This window comes from Acomys minous, assembly GCF_964271855.1.
Source record: "Acomys minous genome assembly, chromosome: 4".
NCBI classification, from domain to species: Eukaryota; Metazoa; Chordata; class Mammalia; order Rodentia; family Muridae; genus Acomys; species Acomys minous.
This window is the reverse complement of record NC_140486.1, coordinates 109,434,116-109,453,299: the sequence shown is the minus strand read 5'-3', so window position 1 is coordinate 109,453,299 and position 19,184 is coordinate 109,434,116. Positions and strand designations below refer to the sequence as shown.

Here is a 19,184-nt window from a genome sequence, read left to right as displayed (position 1 = left end):
GGAGGAATGGGAGGATTCAAGGGATGGGATAACAATTGAGATGTAGTATGAATAAATTAATAAAATATATTAAAAAAACAAAAAAACAAAACAAAACAAAAGGTGCAATGATTTTAGGGGAAAACCTTAAATAAATGGACTAGTTCTTCGAATAATTATTTGTGCTGGAGAATGCCTTAAGTTATGATGGTCTAGAGATAGTAAGACAAAGTTATGATTCTCAAAGAATTGAGAATGCATGTGTGAGGCAAACGCCATTCATGGACTTAAAAGTGGATGGATGAGAAAGTCATATCGGGTAGTGGTAAGGAGAGGGGGTTGGGGCATGGGTTCTGGGGATAAAGGCTGCTCTTAGGGTCTGGTAGGTGTGGAAGCAATATATATGTGCACATGGTGACAAGTTTAAGATAAAGGAGGGCCAGAGCTCCAGGTCCAAGCTGGTGGCTTCTGAGCTTAGATTTAATGGGCGGGGAAGTCCCAAAAGAATGCAGAGTCCAAGTCAACAGCCATACAGAGTGACCCGGCTGAGGTATCAGATGTTCTAAAGTGGACTGTGTGCCAGAGAAGACTACCAAAAAAATTCTTTTGTGGGACAACAAAATGGCTCAGTGGATAAAGGCATTTGCTGCCAAGCCTGATGACCTGGGTTCCATCCTCAGCATCCAAATGCTGGAAAGGAGAGAACTGACTCACAAATTATTTCCTGACTCTCTCCCTCAACACATTATGGCGTGTGTACAACACACACACACACACACACACACACACACACACACACACACACACACACATACACGTACACACATACACACTAATTGCAAAAAAAATTAAAAAGGAGTTTTCCTTTGTGTTTGTTCTGTTAGGATAATTCAATTTAAATAGTGATTTCTAAGATCTGTTCAACTCAGTGTGATCTAACAGCCTCATGTTTCAATTTAAAATTCATTAGTTAAAAAATTCAGTTACCCAATTTAACATTGTGATTGGAATCATATCTGACAGATTCTCTCAGACACCACACCTTTTCAGTTATGGTCTGTGTAACCTTGGCCTTCCCACATGCCAGGTTAGCCTTACCCAAACCCAAAGTGACAACAGCATGGATCGAACAGGACAAATGCTGTTCTTTCTGCGTTAGGTAATTTTCTCATTCTGTGACCAAGTACTTGACCAGAAGCAAATTAAAGGATGAAGGGTTTGTTTTGGTTCACAGTTTGAAGGAACACAGTCCACATAGAGGGGAAGGCATGGTGATAGTTGGCTCTACAGTGGTGGAAGCTTATAGCTGGGACTTTTCAAATCCTCAAATCTTGGTAGAGGAGGGCATAGAAAGCAGACAAGAAGTGGACCCTCCCACCCCCAAGTTCTTAAGTGGTGATTAGCTTCCTACAGCAAGCAGAACCATCATCTGGAGACCAAGTGTTCAAACAGATGGGCCTATGGGGACATTTTACATTCCAATCACAACATACTTCTACCTTTTTCTAGGGTTAAAACCCATGCAAGTAAGGGAAAAGCTTTATTGTTCTGAGCTGTTTTCAGTTTTTGACCCACGTAAGCTGGAGTTTGCAGATTCACAAAACTGGGCACCCAGGACAATTCTCCTTATCAGGAAGATGAACACATACAGGTCATATCTTGCTTTTAGTCCTTCCCAACAATATGTGATGCTCAGCCCATAGTCTCCCAATGCCTTGATGATTTTACAATTCAGCATCCCCGAGTTCAAGAAAAATCCTAACTTCAATGCTCTGATATTATTTGCGAGCCTGACTAAGGCCACAGCTAATTAACTTCCTTGTATGCTTGATTGGATTTAGTGTGTATGTGTGTGTGTGTGTGTGTGTGTGTGTGTGTGTGTGTGTGTCTGTGTCTGTGTGTGCTGTACTCATGTGTACATGTTTGTATGAGTGTGAGTGTGTTCACATGCATGTGTGAGGAAGTGACAGGTGAATGTCAAGTGTCTTTTTCAATCATTATTCCATCTCAACTCTTGATCCAAGTCTCTCACGGTATCTGGAGCTCATTAGTTTATCTCTGCCAGAGAGCTCCAGGGACCCTACTGTCTCTGCCTCCCCAGCACTGGATTCCTGGGCATACACTAGCGGGCCTCGCTCTAGGTAGATACTGGAATCTGAATTCAGGTCCTCAGGCTAGTGAGGCAAACACTGTTCTTGACTGAGCCATCACCCCTAGAGGCAGCTTCATTGCCTTTCTAGTTTATTTTCTACTCTGTCATATAGTTTATTTCTAAGTTGTCGCTGACTTTACTTTCTGGTCCTACAGATGGACTTTTCATCTTGGCCCTTCCTCCACTTCCTTAGCCTCCCCCGAAGTTGGTTTCTAACTTTCTGCAGTGATGTGTTTATTAGATGGTCTTCTGTAAGTTCATGCTATCCTACTTTGGATAGAGAAGGGCTATTTTTTTTTTATTTGAATCATGTATTTTCCGATATCTTTATTTGATCCCAGGCTAGTGTGAATCAGATGCTAATCGGATGAGAATCAGATGTGAGTTGTTTGGTGAATTTAGGAACAGAATGAGGCCAAGTGGTTGCAGCATGGTGGTCAGTGGGGAGAGTGGACAAAGAGGAAGAAGCCAGACCACATCTTCCTACCTTTTAGCCACTGACTAGTTTTCTTCTAAAACTTTTACACATAACTGTAGTAGTTAGTAAGCTACACCTTATTATATTTCTCTGGCTAGTTCTGTGTGGAGGATGCATTGAAAGAAAGCCAGTGTAAAGCGATGCTCTGGGAAACTGTTACTGGAGTCCTGAGCGACAGTGATGTATGGGCAGAGGTAATATAAAACGTGCGATAGGGCTGGGGCAGTAATGCGGAAGGCTGGCCATTAGTGCTTGTGGCCACATCACCAGAAGGAGGCATGCCATGCCGCTGGCTAAGGAGAAGTGCCATCACAGTTCTAATCCTCGCTTGTTGGTTTGTGCAGATCTTTCATTGGAAACTAGTGTGAAGCTTGTCATTGTCCTGCATTTCAAGGAAAGTGTAAATAGCACTCACACCCAGGCTGCACGATTCTACGCCTTTCCCATATATTACCTGCGTTTCTTTGTTGACTGCCCACTTGGGAGCTTGGCATGGATCTTCAGGAACCACATGCTCACTTAGGGAAGTAAGAGCAAATTTACCTATAACAACATCCTGACAGCCAGTAGGTTGCCTTCCCTGCAGCATTGGCACGTTCAAGCCATTCTTGAGCATCTGCACACTTCTCTGGGTATCTGTTTCCATTGTAACAGGCCAAGCAAATGCCATGACTGGTCAAGATGCTTCTCTAATGAACAGACCAACTTTCAGCAGCGTAGAAAATGCAAGGAGATTTTAATATTTTGATCCACTCAAATCACTCAACCACTTACTTAGTCTTGACTCTCTGGTTATGGGAAACTAAAACATGCAACAAACTGACAAAAATCAGGAAACTCAGGAAAGATGATTTGGGGTCAGCCTTAGGTGTCCAGTCCTGAAACTCATGTATATGTTTGTGGTATGTTTGGCAATTTCTATCCAGTTGCTACTCTTTGAAGGCCCAGGAAATGTCTTGCTGATGGTTAAGAGCTCCTTCCTGAATTCATGCTTGTGGGTCTTCGTGCTCTGCTTCTCTTCTCTCAGAGCTGGCCTTTGCCAGCTAATGGAAATGATGTAGCCCGTTTCACCTGGTAACTAACTCGCAGATGGCCAACAATAATTCTTGGTTCTACATGACCAGCCTGGTGTGGACAGGCATCAGTACCACTCTGTACATAGACAGATGGGCATTGGCTATAGTTGCTAAGATACTAGTGGTCCTTGGATTGTAGTAGTTACCATGTATTTCCAGCATTGCCAGGGATGCTCTGTGTCCCGTAACTTCATAATCCCAGCCTGCCTCTCTGTGCCTTCTCTTTACCCTCTTCCCCCAATGCATGCCTCCATCACTGTTTTTATCTGTAGATACAACAGTTTACTCAGATTACACACCTATTTACCCATAGCCCTTTAATTAATGTTTCTATGTTTCTTATACTTTCAAAATTTGCAGATGTTTTAAAGCACATGGAGAAGAAAGAATGAGCTAGGGTTTCTCTTAGAGAAGACCCCCTCACCAGGGAGCCTCTCCCAGAGAGGACCCCCTCACCAGGGAGCCTCTACTGACATTGGCATCTGAGAACTGTTCTATCAGACATTCTGATGTAACATAGAGCTTCTGTGCTGCCACCAACTCAATGCCTGCAGGATCCCCAAGTCACTATGGCAGCCCAAACACCCAACACAGTACAATTTGAATTAGACTTCTCTGATTGATTACTTATAAAACCTGTGGACAGTATTGACCACATTGGACTGTACCTCAGATTCATTCCACTTACAGCTTCAGGTCTTTAGGTCTGTAATAACAAGTGCATGGGGATATTTGTATATTTCCGCACGACTGTAGTTCTTAAAACAGAAAACTTTGATACCAATACATATAGCTTGAGCTGGGATCAGTGGGAGTGGGAGGGAAACGAATGGGTAATGAGCTGAAGATGATCAGCATGGAAGCAGATATGAAAATGTAATGAAGTCTATTCTGTATAATTAATATATGCTAACAAAAAGTCTTATACTGTTTTAATTAAGTTTATAAATGAAGCTAAACATTAATTAGCAAGGACATTACAATCAATCTTTAAAAACAATACCCCTTTGTAAAGGACACACAGTGAAATATTTACAGAAGAAATGAAACTTAAGATATCCTTACGGGGAGGCTCAGACATGTGGAACTGTTCACAGGGCTTGAATATAGGAGACAACCATGGAGGGTTAGGAGTTCGTCTCTCCATGCTTAAGTGTGTTTGACATTTCACGTTGTTCAAAGCAATGGTCATTAAAATAGTCTTCTCTGTATCATCTCTCTTACTTCTTTTTTAAAACGAGGCTGCCAGTGTGTATCCCAGGCTGCCCTGGAACTTGAGACACTCCTGCCTCAGCATCCCTGTAGCCTGAGATTAAGGTGGGAGTTACCATCTTCTGTTTTCCGTCTAGGCTGCTTAGTGACTTAGGCCCACCTGTGCTTAAGCAGTGCTGAGGGCTGTGTTAAGGGTCCCAGGAGTTTTAATCCCTGGTGACTGTGCAAATTATTTAACCTTGCTAATGTTCAGTTTCCTTATTTGTGAAAGAGAGGAGATGGGCTAGGAGACTGAAGTGCATGTATGATTTGACTAGTGTTGACCTCAGAGTTTCTGTGAAGAGGAATTATCTATCTGTCTGTCTGTCTGTCTGTCTGTCTGTCTGTCTATCTGTCTATCTATCTATTGATATAGGGATATATAGATACATGGTCTATGTAAACACATTGGTTTTAGCCAAATGTTGTTTGTCGCAGTCCCCTTGCAAGCACACTGTCTCCCACTTTGAGTCTAGAGTTTTCACTTGAAGATGCATTCTTGCCGTGGTATCATATGAAAGATTCCCTTTGGAATTCTGAGGTAGCCTCTTGTCTTGGTTTCGGGATTCTAGTCCACAGGCTGGTCTCACTCCTGTACCTGTCAGTGCCTGGCGACGTCTTGGCTTGTTTTGGAGTGGGTGAGGAGGAGTCGGCTCGGGTGCTGACAGGATGGCCTCCATACACTCTCTGTGTTCCACACTCACTTGGCAGGTAACTGGGGCTCAGGCAGATCGTCTCTCAGTGAATTCATTGAGTTTTCCAAGTCTCAGCTGTGTGTGCTGACGAAAGCCTCTCAAAACTAATAATCCAGAAAGGCAAGTGTCCATGTAGTGAAAACCGCCATGGAAACTTACAAAAAAAAAAAAAAAAAAACCTACTGTATGATTGCAAGTGTGTAAAAGGTACATCTGATTAAAGTTTATAACAGGAATCTTCTCCAGACTATTCAGTGGTCCCATCTCTCAAATATCACAGCCAAGGGTACCTTTCTTTTCTTTTTCTTTTTATAACGTGTAATTTCCATATTTTTCTCAAGCATCACCCACTGTAAGATGAGTATTTTAGTGTGCTATTTTCCTTAAACTTAGCCTCTCTGGAGGGCTTTGTTTTCAAAGTGAATTAAAATGCTGGGATTTATTTAAAGCCTTCAGGCTGCCCAAGGTGTTCCAGGAGATTTACAGCTGGCTTTTCCCACCGCTTGCCTGCGATTGTGTTACTGTCCCACAAGATTGCCTTGGGGCTGGCTTCATGGAAAAGGGAGAGCTGGATTTATGATCCAAATAAGTACCAAGAATAATATCTCTTTGTCTTTAAGATGAGAGCACAGGGTACAGCATTAACACAGGTGGCTTCCTTTAGTTCTAAATATTACTCATTAAAAACATCCAAAGCCTCTCCTATGGTGGTGACTCAAGGAAGCTGGCCTCATCTCAGTCCCAGGGTACTTTATGTCAGAGGGACACTATCCTCGGGACAATGGAATTCCAGTTCCACTTCTGAGACTTCCAATCATATAAAACTCAATTTGCCAAGTAGGTGAATTTTGAACCATGTTCTAATGTTATGATAGTTTCTGGTTACAAAACTACACAGGATCAAGGAGTGTGCAAGACACCTTTATGCAAGGCCGCTGCTTCCGAGGGTGGGTTCTGGTTGACTTCTTCAACTTGAAAGTGGCCCTGGTGGGTTTGGAGTTCAATGGCATCTTCTTTTTCTGCAGGTTATACTGGAGAGCTTTGCCAGTCCAAGATTGATTACTGCGTCTTAGACCCATGCAGAAATGGAGCCACATGTGTGTCCAGCCTCAGTGGGTTTACCTGCCAGTGTCTGGAAGGTAAGGTGCCATTGAGTACTCGTGGAAAGCTTTTCATTTTCCACTTTAAGTCTCTTTAGATCTCTTTGGATCAGTTTGGTACTTCAAGTTTCTAAACACTCCATACAAGAGACTATATACCGCCTGTATTGTCCTTGGCTGGTGCCTTAGTTTGAGAGGGACCCCTGGGCCCAAATCTGCCTATCATAATGTTCTACTTGTAGGCTTCTAGGACCCTCTGGATCCTTCTACTTTGCCATTCTCCCATGATTCTCTCATCTAGAGTCCCAATAGGATGTCCTCCTCTCTGTCCCAGTTTCCTGGTAAGTGAAGGCTTTCGTGGGACATGCCCCTTGGGCTAATGTGCAGATATAAGTGAGTATAAACCTTAAACCCCTACCCAGATCTAGCCAATGGACAGAACACTCTCCACAGTAGAGTGGAGAGTGGGATATTACTTTCTCACATACTCTGGTGCCTCAACTTTGACCATGTCCCCTGGAGGGGGAGACCTGATGGCACTCAGAGGAAGGACAGCAGGTTACCAAGAAGAGACTTGATACCCTATGATCATATAGAGGGGGAGGTAATCCCCCTCAGGAACGGTCATAGGGGAGGGGAATAAGGGGGAAATGGGAGGGAGGGAAGAATGGGAGGATACAAGGGATGGGATAACCATTGAGATGTAACAAGAATAAATTAATAAAGTAAAACAAACAAACAAACAAACAACAACAACAAAAAACCCAAGAGACTATATATGGGGGTGGGGGAGCGTGAGATCATGCGAGAGAGAGCGGAAGGGGGGAGGGGAGGGAGCACAGAAGATGACCCTCGCTTTTGTTGTTCTTTTATTTATTGAGAAATGCTCTTACGTAGCCCAGGCTGGCCTAGAACTATGTAGTTGAAGATTCTGGATACTTCTGCCTCCACCTCTTGAGTGCTGAGATTATAGGCATGCATTGTCATGTCCAACAGGCATTCTCTTTACCACTATGTTTGAGTAATAGATACAACCTAGAAATTTTGGTGATTTTGACATATATGATATACATACATACATACATACATATATATATATATATATGTCAATTAGAATAATAAAATAGAGCATGATAATGAAACTCCACTCAAAATTTCCATTTTGCAGCTGGGCGTGGTGGCTCAAGCCTTTAATCCCAGCACTTGGGAGGCAGAGACAGGTAGATCTCTGTGAGTTTGAGGCCAGCCTGGTCTACAGAGTGAGTCCAGGACAGCCAAGGCTACACAGAGAAACCCTGTCTCAAAAAACCAAAAAAAAAAAAAAAATCCATTTTGCTTGACTTGTTTTAGTTCCCATACAAATTCACAATAAAAACATCCAACATAAAATTTGCCTTCTTTGTGCTTTACAGCAACTTTATAATGCCTTAGAAAAATTAAGCCACCCGGAGAGCCCTATCTTTAGGGCCGTTTTCCTTGTAAAAGACGGGTTTACTGTTTAGAAAAGTGCAGCCAGGTGCTTGAAGGTGGATCTCGGCATTAAGGAATGGTTTGTTGCTGTGTCTGCTGTGAGGGATTACTCTAAATCCTTAACGTTGTAAGAACAACACAGCGGCAGAGTTTTTCCTTGCTTAAAACTGTCAAGTAGGCTCCTGATTCACAGACATAACAGAGACAGCTACGCAGACTTTCACACTCTGCAGAGGTTAAACATAGACCCTCTACAGAAGGCCACATCTTTGAATCACCCTCAGCTGTCCCTAGCCAACAGCCTGTTCCCCCTTCTAATACTGGGGTTCCCGTGAGTTGCACTTGGGTTCAGTTTCTGCTCACCTAGGTAGGATTTGGGTAGGATAGCTGAGTTTCGCCTCCAACCCCAAATTAGTGTATTGGTAATGCCTATGGCTCCCGTAGTGAAAGGGTACCATGTGCCCCATCTGTGAGCCTGCTCTTTAGAGCCCCCTGTCTTTTGTTGGCAGTGCCAACAAACAGGGAAAGTCGGAGGCTCACCAGGGCTGATGGTTGAGCAAGCAGCACCAATGTTGCTTGCCTACAAACACTCTGCAGTTTCCCAAAGCTGTTTCCCGACTCAGGATGAGTCAGTTGCCATCCACCTCTTCCAGACTTTTTCTTCAGTCAAGGTCAAGGTTCAAGGACATTATGGGTCCAAATGGGATTTTGGCTGAAGAGTTTTGCAACTCCTCAAGCACTCTATTATTTCTTTGATATTTACTAGAAAGGTATGACAAAACTCCAGAGGCTTAAAGAGGACAGACTGTACAACTTGAGCTAGAACGTAGGGACTTGACTCTCAGTCATCTCATTTTCCTTCTTGGCAGGCTTTTCTGAGTCATTGCTATATGTCAGACACTGTGCAAGTAGTAAGCCTTGATGGTTGCAGAAGCAGAAAGGGTCCCTCCTGGGTACAGTGTAGCTCATTGAAAGTCCGAGGGTCAAAGGTGAGACTTGGAGGCAGTTGGTTGAAATGGAGGTAGGCGAGGTGTGCTGGGCCTCCTGGGCTGCCAGTGAGCTACTTCTTCATCCTGGAGCAGAGGGAGGCAGAAGCTTACGCTTCGTGTCCAGCTTTTCCACCTATCTCCATTCCATTGACAAGTTACTTTACCTTTGCGGCCTCAGTAGCTCATCTACAAGATGATAATGGGTGCTTCACAGGGCGAGCGCAAGGATTCAAGGCACCTCCTCTCATTTTAAATAAAATCTGATGCAGATAAAAGTGCTCAGTTCAGCAGCTGGATCCGTTCTCAATGAATTTTTTTTTTTGTCATTGCTCCATCATTAATTGCCATTAAACCACTGGCAAATTTAAGCCAAGTAATTGGATAATTTTATTCTGGGACAGCATTGAATGTAACTTGGAGAGAGAGGAGAGTGGAAATAAGGAGAAAGGTCTGGGGATGGTTACAGAAATCCAGGAAGTAGTTTTGGCTTCCTGGAATTGAAGAACAGACTCTGGGAAGAAGCAAGAAGCTGATGCCCATGAGAGAATTTCAGGGACAAAAAGACAAGGGCTCTCGGCAAGGATTGCCATGATGGGCAGGAGACAGTGAAACAGGACTATGACTTTCATCACTTTCTAGCTGGTTGTGTTCTTTGCTGGAGGAAACAAAAATGGAGACACGTGGGCTTTCTAGATCTTGTGTTGGAGCAGCCTTTGACTCATACCAGTGAGATACCGCTGAAGAAGAAGAACTGGCTTAGTCCAAACAGGAGCCATTGACCTACAGTAGTCTAAGGCCTGAGGACTGGGTCTAGGGTCCTTCTTCATCCCATGGCCCTTTGCCTGCTCCGTGCTGTGGAGACCATGGTACTCAGGCATTGAAAGGGTGAGGGTGAGTATCCCAGCAATGGTTTTATTCAGAGATCTCTCACCACTGAAGACTGAGATGGCTTTGGGAAGATCTGGAAGCTTTGTAGCAGGAATACATTCCTGGTGATGAGCATTTTAAAAAGCAGTTCTTTTTCTATTGAGATTTTAAAAAAAATGTCCTATACGCAAGTATCATTGTACTTTGCTTATATTTGTGTACCCACTACCCTTCCCTATCTCTCCTCTCTACTGCCTACCTCACTCCAAAATAATGAGTCCCTCTTCTGCTTTGATGACATCTAGCTGTCTGTCTGTCCGTCTCTGTGTCTCTGTGTCTCTGTGTCTCTGTGTCTGTCTCTGTCTGTCTCTGTCTCTGTCTCTGTCTCTCTCTCTCTAACTTGATATTTGTGCTTCTGAATCTGGCTTATTTTGCTTCTGGATGCTATGGTTGCATCCATTTCCCAGAAAGTGCTACAGTTCTATCCTTCTTTATTTCTGTCTTTCTTCTTAGGGTGGTTGGATAGTAACTAAATATGTAGAACATTTTTGTCCATTGAAAAGAGCCTGTACGTGCAGGATTCTCCTCACATCAGCTGCCCTAGCTGTGGATCCTGCTTCATGTTAGCAAGGTTAATACTGGGTAAATGAATCACTCACAAAGGAGGACACTTAGGTGCTAATCGCTTTGTCCACCAATTTGATCCTCACAACACTCTCGCGAAGCTCACACGATGAATATTTTTATTTAACAAACTGAAAAGAGGGCACATAGCTTGCTTCTGGTCAGATAGCCAGAAACTGGAACCCAGGTGGCTGGGCTCCAGTGCTTTCTGACCACCTTAACCTGGATATAGTCTTTAAAACCAATCCTAGGATGTTATTTTATTTTGTACATACATTTTGAGACAGGATACACATCCCAGGATGACCTCAAGCTCTTTATATAGCTGCAGATGGCTTTGGGCTTCTGACTCTCCTGTTCCCACCCTCTGAGTGAGAGGCTTCCGCGTGCTCATGAGCCCCTGGTTCATGTAGTGCTGGGGATTGAAGACAGGCTTTTGTACACACTAGGACAAGCTATGGGCTGGGCTTGTCCCAGCACCTGTGATACCTATTATTTTTATTTTTATCAGTTCTTTATGGTACAATGGATTTTAATCACATTTACCCTCACCATCTCTTCCCAGACCCATGTTCCCTTCCCCATCCACCCAACTTTATGCCCAACAAACAAACAATAAGCAAACAAGCTAGGGGGCTGGAGAGATGGCTCAGCCATTAAGAGCAATGGCTGCTCCTCCAGAAGACCCAGGTTCAATTTCCAGCACCTACATGGCAGCTCACAACTGTCTGCAACTCCAGTTCCAGGGAATCTGACAACCTCACCCAGACATACATGCAGGCAAAACACCAATGCACATAAAAGCACCACCAAGACCAATTTATGCTGCCCAAACATTCTAGGATGTGGCCTTCCACCGGAGCGTGATCAAGTCCGGAAATCCGACTCCCCATCTCCCAGCAACTAGTACTTGTATTAGCTCTATGGCTAAGGGTGGGATTTTGCATTCACTTCCACTCTCCATGCTGGTGTTTGGTCTGGCTTGGGCTTGCATGGGCCTTGTGCATGCTGCAGCAACTGCTATGGGTTCGTGGGTGCAACCGCCCTTGATGCTTATTTTCTATGGCTATCTTTGCCACCGTAAGAATGAGTAAAGGAAATCGTTTGTTGGATCTAAAAGCTTCTGTACTTCTCTACTATTTCAATTCTTAATTCTGGAGAAAGGAACCCTCCCCTTTAAAAAAAGTCATTGAATCTGCTCATAATAGTTTTTTTTTTTCAATCCAGAAAGCCATGGAGAGCAGGGTTGTCCTGTGGACAGGCCTTTCATCAACGGCTGCTAGTGTCTCCCACTGTCTTCATCCTTTTGCTTTAAAGGCTCTTTCTCCATCTGATCTATAATGGGTATTAAGAGGTGAAGTCCTTCCTGGGGACCGTCCCTTTGACATCAGCCTTCTTGAAATGCCCTTCCCACAGCTCAGAATCAGGCACTAGGGAGACAGCTGTGTTATCATCACTGACGTGTGTGTGTGTGTGTGTGTGTGTGTGTGTGTGTGTGTGTGTCTAAGATGCTTGTCTTTCATTACTGAATTCCCTCTTTAAAAAATGAATTTATTTTAAATTGTTTGTATATGCATATGAGAATGAGCAAGCATTAACAGCCTGAGTGCAGATGCCCAAAGAGGTCAGAAGAGGACAGCAGATCCCACAGAGCTGCAATTGCAGGCTGTTGTGAGCTGTCCGATGTGGGTGCTGAGAACCAAACTTGTGTTCTCCGAAACCTACAAGCTCTCAACCACCGAACCATCTCTCCAGCCCCTGCATTCTGTTTTTAAATTGGGATTTATACTTACCTTTCTCTAGGTCCATATTTTAAAAGTATTACTGATTGTGATTATAATAGGGACTGTAATAATAAAAGTACAAGTATTGTTTATATCTACTGAGTGGCAACGATGTCAAAGACAAAGAAGAAAGTCTGGTGTTTTAGCCTGTGACTATGTCCCCTTTCCTTCAGTGTAATTAATATTCTTGGTTCAGAAACTTAAGATCCCATAGTTTGAAAAAAAAATCCCATAGTTTGAAACTAGATACATTTTAACTCTCAAGGTTTCTGATTATTTATACATCCTTCCCTCGAGACTATCTCATTATTTAGTTCAGAATATTGAGATCTTTAAAGCGTTAATTCTGAAGGTTTCTGATTATAGATACCCTATCAGTGCATACTGGCTTTTCAGTGTGTGGATATGTTTAAGCACATATGCAAATATAGTCTGGATGTTACTTTCCAGCCCACATCTTACCCTCCCCGTCTCCGTTCTCCCTGGGAAAGCTGAAGGGCACTACAGAGATCAGTAAAGAGTAAAAAGAACCAATAGCGATGAAAGCATTCTGCCCCGTAAGGGATGTCCGTTATGCTTGTAGGTATGACTGTTTGTGTGCAGACCACACCCAGTAGATGGATCCCTTCCTAGCATCTGTGTATGGAAGACAGAGACTAAAGTGCGAGTGTGGGCTTCATGCGCTGTTTTCAGACAGCATTTTTTCACCTAATGTACCCCAAGCATCAGTGTTATTAACTATTAAGGTGTTTCTGGGCACTGAGCCCCTTTTCTATGGAGTCACAGGTGACAGGGTTTGTGTGGGCTGCACGTGCTCTGTCACGATGAAGTCAATCAAACACTGCACCTTGCTGTAGACTCCCATCATCTCCTGACTATCAGATGCAGCTCTGGTTTTAAACTTACAATGTAGAGCACTCTAGGCTGGAGTGAAGGTTGGTGGTGTTCTCTGTCCCAGAGGGCGGGAAAACCAAGCCTGGGCTTTTAATGATGAGGCCATGGAGCCAGGTGGTTTTAAGTACGGCTCTTAGGCCTGCACTGCTTAGATCTGGGTCTAGACCCAAATTCTGCTTCTCTGAGGCTCATTTTCCTTTAGTCCCAAAATGAGGATGCTACCAGCACATGAGTCGGTGTGAAGAGTCAGAGACACTAACTCTGTGTATGGGAAGTAGGGAGTGCTGAATAAATTAGCTACGACAATGACTATTAATTAGGCGCGGCACCTTGGTGAGCCGTATAAAATTGTATCTCTTCCTGCCTCCTGGTTATAGGATAATAACTGCTAACTACTACTTTAAGAGACCTTATTTCTAAATATCTTCGATTCCAATATATATCACTGTAAGATTCCCTTGATAAATGCATAAATATATTTTGTCTTAGATTAGCGGGAAGTCTAAGCATCACTAGAGGAGGCCTGGGGTTTAGACGTTTATATTAGCCCAGAGGTCTTGTAACAAGCTCCATGGGTTTTATCCAAACTATTCTGTTTTCCCAAATTTTACAGCCCTGAGTACTCTAGCCATGCAAACCCTTTAGTCCAACTCCAATTTCAGTGCAAGTGCTTTGCACCTTAAAGGGTTTACAGATGCTCAGGACACACAGAACAGGAGTTACATCTGAGACACACATCTTGCTCAGAAACTAATATCACCTAATACGTGTGTAGGTGTCACCCTGTTCTGGGGGGCGGGCTCCTTCGCAGTATTCGGATGTGGGTAATGGTTTGGTGAAAGCATTCTCTTAGGACCACATAAAGTTGTGTGTATTTATGTAAGAACTTACAACGTGTTCCCATAAACCTAACAGGGTAGAATAAATGTACTTCTTCCTCTCCAATTTGGCAGGATCCTTGAGCCACCATTCCACTTAGGAGCCATAGAAGCCTAGACCCTTGGCTTCCAAGTGGTGTAGGGTTTCAGCTTTGGAAACAGAGCAGGCCATTCACTGAGCTAAGTGTGAGCGATGTTTGCGTTCTGTGTTTTGTTCATGCTCTTTCATTTTCCTAAGAAAAGGAGAGGGTTCTCATTTTCTTAATTCTTTTTTCCTTTCCTCCCCTTTGATGTATAGTCCAGCACCTCCGAAATAGTTTAAATAGAAATGCCGCAGAGAGTCTTGTTTGATCCCATCCTCTCCCATTATCTGTGCAGACAAGAGCTGTAGGAGTGGGCACTTCCTGAGTGGCCGGGACCCAGCCTTTGTGGCTACCTCTCCTTTCCCCTGAGAAATCCATGCCGATGGGCAGCTTCTAATGGATTGATTGCAGTCTGGAGTTACCATATGGTAAATGGGTGAATGAATGAATGAATGAATGATGATAATGATGATGTCCTTAAGCTTTTCTTTTCTTTCCGAAAGAGGTAGCTAGGAGCTGGGGAGCTGGCTCTTCAGTTAATGTGTTGGCTGTATAAGCAGCGAGCATGAGGACCAGAGTTGGGATGCCCAGAGCCCATGTAAGTTTATGGTAGGCTTCGTCATCTACGTGTAATCACAGCACCTGGAAGGTGGAAACAGAAGGTCCCTCAAGCAAGCTGGATACCTGGACTAGATGTATAGGTAATCTCTGGGTTAAATCAAGAGACTCTGCTCAGTATGTAAGGTGGGAAGCAATTTGAAGAAGACTCCTGAAGTCAGCTGTGGTCCTCTACACACATGTATGCACTCCCACACACTTGAACACATGGAAACACATGTGCACTCATGTGTGTGCTCACACCCACATCCACACACCATATACATGAAAAAGAGAGGGGGAGATGGATTCACCTAGCATATACACATTAACTCAATTTCTGAAGGTGTGTCTTCAGATCTGCACTCTCAACCCCCACACAGAGAGCTACAGGCAACTAAGGAGAAACAGTCTTCCTGAGGGAAGAGCTCATCAATAATTTATCCAATGCCAAGTGGTCATCCCTGAAGATACACGTACAAGTAACACCACACAGACCAAGCAGGTTATGCTTATGAACCTATATGCATATATATACATGCATATAATAACTAATGCAAAAAGGAGGACATGCTTTTGAAAGAGAGCAAGGAGGAGAATGCGGGAGGGTTTGAAGGGAGGAAAGAGAAGGAAGGAATCTTGTAAGAATATTATAACCTCAAAAAATATTCGGGGTTGTGTCCTGCCTATCGTTTTTCTCTTGTGGTTCATAGCGAAACTATATCACCTGCAGTAACCAAAGCAACCATATGATGCCTGCCATTTGTTGAACACGCTCTGGGTCTCAAGTGGCATGCTTGTCCTTTAAGGATACTGATTCAGCAAAACCTGGCACTTAAAAGCAAAGGCCTAAGTCACTGCTGCTACATGAGTTTGAATCTGGGTTCATCAGTTACTTCTGGGTGATTTTGGGTAAGTTGTTTAATTTCCCCAGTCTTAGTTTTCCCACCTATGCAGTAAAGGTAGTAGTAGAGCAAACAGGGTTGCTCCAAGGAGTAAACAAGCCCTGAATCTGCGCTGCTTGCAACAACATCTAACAGGGAGTAAGTGATGAAGAGGTAACTACTGCACACGGTAGATGTCATTGTAGCACTTTGAGATGAAGCCTGTGGTCTTCTGGTCCTGTGCACTCGGGATGTAAGCCCCGTGTTTGGCTCTGACACCCATGTTCCTCTTGTGTTCCATCCTAGTTTCATGTCTTCTGCTGTGACAAAACACCCTGGGGGAAAAAGAAATAAAAGCAACTTAGGGGGAAAGAGGTTCGTTTTAGTGCCCCATTTCAGATTATTGTGTGTCAGTGTGGGGAAGGCAAGGCCATGAGAACTCGAAGCAGCGAGTCTCATCATATGCATAGTCAAGAGCAGAGAGCTAGGATTGCGTGCATGCTTAGTGCTCTCGGCAAGCTTCCTCTCCTGCTGTACAGTCCAGAACCCAAACCCAAGGACTGGTGCAGCCCACAGTGGGCTGGGGTTCCCCCATCAATTCTCATAATGAAGACAGTTCCACACAGACATGCCCACAGGCCAACCTGGTCTACACAACTCCTTACCACAACTCTCTTGCCAAGATAGTCTAGCCTGTGTCAAGTTGTCAGTTATCTGTGTGTCACAAACACCAACTCCTTTCTATGTACATTCTTTCTCTTTTGATGGTGGCCGGTGCCTCTCCCTGCTCCATGAGGGGACTCCAAGCTCTTGGAGAACAGTGATACTAACCAGGTTTGTTCCCCTTAGAGCATCTAGCTCTTAGAGACATGTGAGACACTTGTTGAATGAATGAATGAATGAATGAATGGACAAATCAACAAATATCCCCCAAACTGTCCTAACAATCACAGTTTATCCTGTGGCGGGAGCTCCTTGTTACAGAGGTGGATTAACCAGCGTTCACTGAGGCAAACAGGTAGCAGCTCTTCCTGGCTAGACTTGCAAACTCAGGGACAGCAGTGGGGAGGAAAGTCTGGATCTCATTGGCTGCTCTCAGTACACCACTCATGCTTTGGGGTCCTCCAGAGACTCTAATAGACTTTAGGAGTACCGTTTTCCAGTTCTCTTTATTGCCAGGGTTGCTGCTCCCGCTGCATCCAGAGCTGTCGTGAGGTTCTTCCCCAGGCTCCTTAAGACACAGGGGCCTTCAGGGCTCGTGTCTTAGGTCCCAATGACAGTCATAGTTGTGGCCACCCTCAGGGTCCAGGTCTTCCAACTCAACACACCCCATACTGGCTACTGATCTATGATTTGGCTACCCTCCCCCAATCCTTCTGCCTTTGCCAAGCCTTGAGATCGTTGCCTGTGATTTTGGTCTGGAGTTCCCAGCTGTGATTGGTGGTGGTCCTGTTAGAAGCTCACTTCATACCGGAAGCAGCAGAATGTGGCCGTCATTGTTTCACTCAACAAGAGAGGTGTAGCTAACTCAGAAAGTAAGAATAACTTTATTTTGTATTCCCTGAGGCAAGATCTATCTCTCATTACCTGTTCTTCTGAGCACGACAATGGACAAGGCGGGGCTGACTTAAAGTCCTTAACTTGAAGTAGTCCATTCTGTGGCAGAAGGATGTAGTCTGAGTGTCCAGGTTGGGCTCTGAGTCCTACAGACTTCTTTAGACTGGACACAGAGACCAACCTAAGATATAGCCAACAAGCAAGCAAGCAGCATGGCCAAGTGAAACAGTGCTCTTTTTTTTTTTTTTTTTTTTTTGGTTAAATAAGTCTTCTTTCTTGACCCAATTTCATCTCTTGGGAGTTAACATCAGGCTGATACCTATGGTTCTCCTAAGCTGCTCTTGTTTTTTTCTTAAGTTGAGATAGGTTTTTCTTTTTCCCCGATGGTCTCCTTTCAAATGTACCCATTATTATATGATTGAAATTGAATTTGCATGTATTATAAGTCAAGTTTGCAGTGAGTGTAGCTTCCGTAGCATCCTTTGGGCCATGGGCCATTTCCATTGCATTTGACCAGAGTCTGCTTTTCTGTGATAGCTGACGATGTAATATAGTATTTTAAATAATTTTAAGCACTTACCCAGAGTTACTAAAAATATCTATACTCAAGCAAGCTCAAAGAAAACCATCCTATGATTCTGTCACCACAAGAAAATCGTTTTAGATTTGAGATGAATGTATTTGAAGAATCATTTTAATACCATCTTAAAAGGAACTAAAAGAAACTTAAAGTTATATCTGTATGTCAGTCAGTCTGTTTGCCATCTCTATGTATCTATGTATGTATGTACGTATCTATCTATCTATCTATCTATCTATCTATCTATCTATCTATCATCTATATATCTAATCTACCTACCTACCTACTACCTACCTAAACTCTTGCCATGTTGTTAGACTGGTCTAAAACCCCAGTGACTGCTCAGGCTCCCAGTTAGCTGGATACCTTGCCTACCTTCACACCCAGTGCTGAAAGTCACATTTTAGCTGCAGCCTTATTGGACCTCCTGCATCTGATAGCTTTGTAGCTGATTTTTCTAGATATTCCCACTTCTCTTTATTGCAATTAACTTTTCCAAATGCATTAGTCAGTAATCCCTTCTCCAAGTCCAAAGTTGTTCCTCTTCCTTGTCTCCTGAGTCAAATCTTTCTTTAGAGCCTGGCACAAAGCCAAGCTCTTTCTTCTGAATCACGCTGGTACCACATACCGACCCCATAACCATGGCTGGGGCTGTTCCTCCAACCCTGTGTGTTTGACAGAATCATTCCAGTATCTGTGGGAAGAAACGGTGCAATATCTCCCAGCATCTCCCAAGCGTTCTGGATGCTCTCTTAAGTCGACCTTCTCCTTACTGCTGTACCATCCAGAACTAAACTCTCTACCTTTGTTTCCATTCAGTGGGCATCTGTAATCACAATATCTGATGACTAATATTCGCCCTTTTCCTATTCCCTCATTGTCACCTCTAAAACCCAATCCATATTTATCAGTTTTCTTTCTCTGACTACTCTATTGTGTAACGATCCTATTAGAATATATTCTCTTCCCCTACCTGTTTGTTCGAGCACTTATTCACTCTACAAATATTTACTCAGCGCCTCCAGTAACTCAAGTATATGTAGCTGCCAAGACTCAGCAATAAGAGGAGCCAGCATTTGTTCTTCTCCAGAAAGGCCATGGTCTCACTGAGGGTGGAAAAACAGATGGCAGGTAATCCAACACACAACGGTGTCATTTCTGATAAGACAAATGTTATGAAGGTAGCATGTGGGGTATTATGATCGAAATTCTACAAGATTGGACTCATCTGGGGAGGAGTGCCTAA

The 19,184-nt window shown here is 43.6% G+C and overlaps 1 protein-coding gene across 1 annotated transcript in view; it reads left to right on the top strand.

Annotated features, from left to right (window-relative positions):
• The window catches only part of DNER (delta/notch like EGF repeat containing), a 274,139-nt gene that overhangs the window by 184,516 nt on the left and 70,439 nt on the right, over positions 1-19,184 (top strand). The window contains exon 7 of the mRNA XM_084779181.1: positions 6,657-6,770. Within this exon, the coding sequence (XP_084635307.1) occupies positions 6,657-6,770 (114 nt within the window). The remainder of the gene's footprint in view (positions 1-6,656; positions 6,771-19,184) is intronic.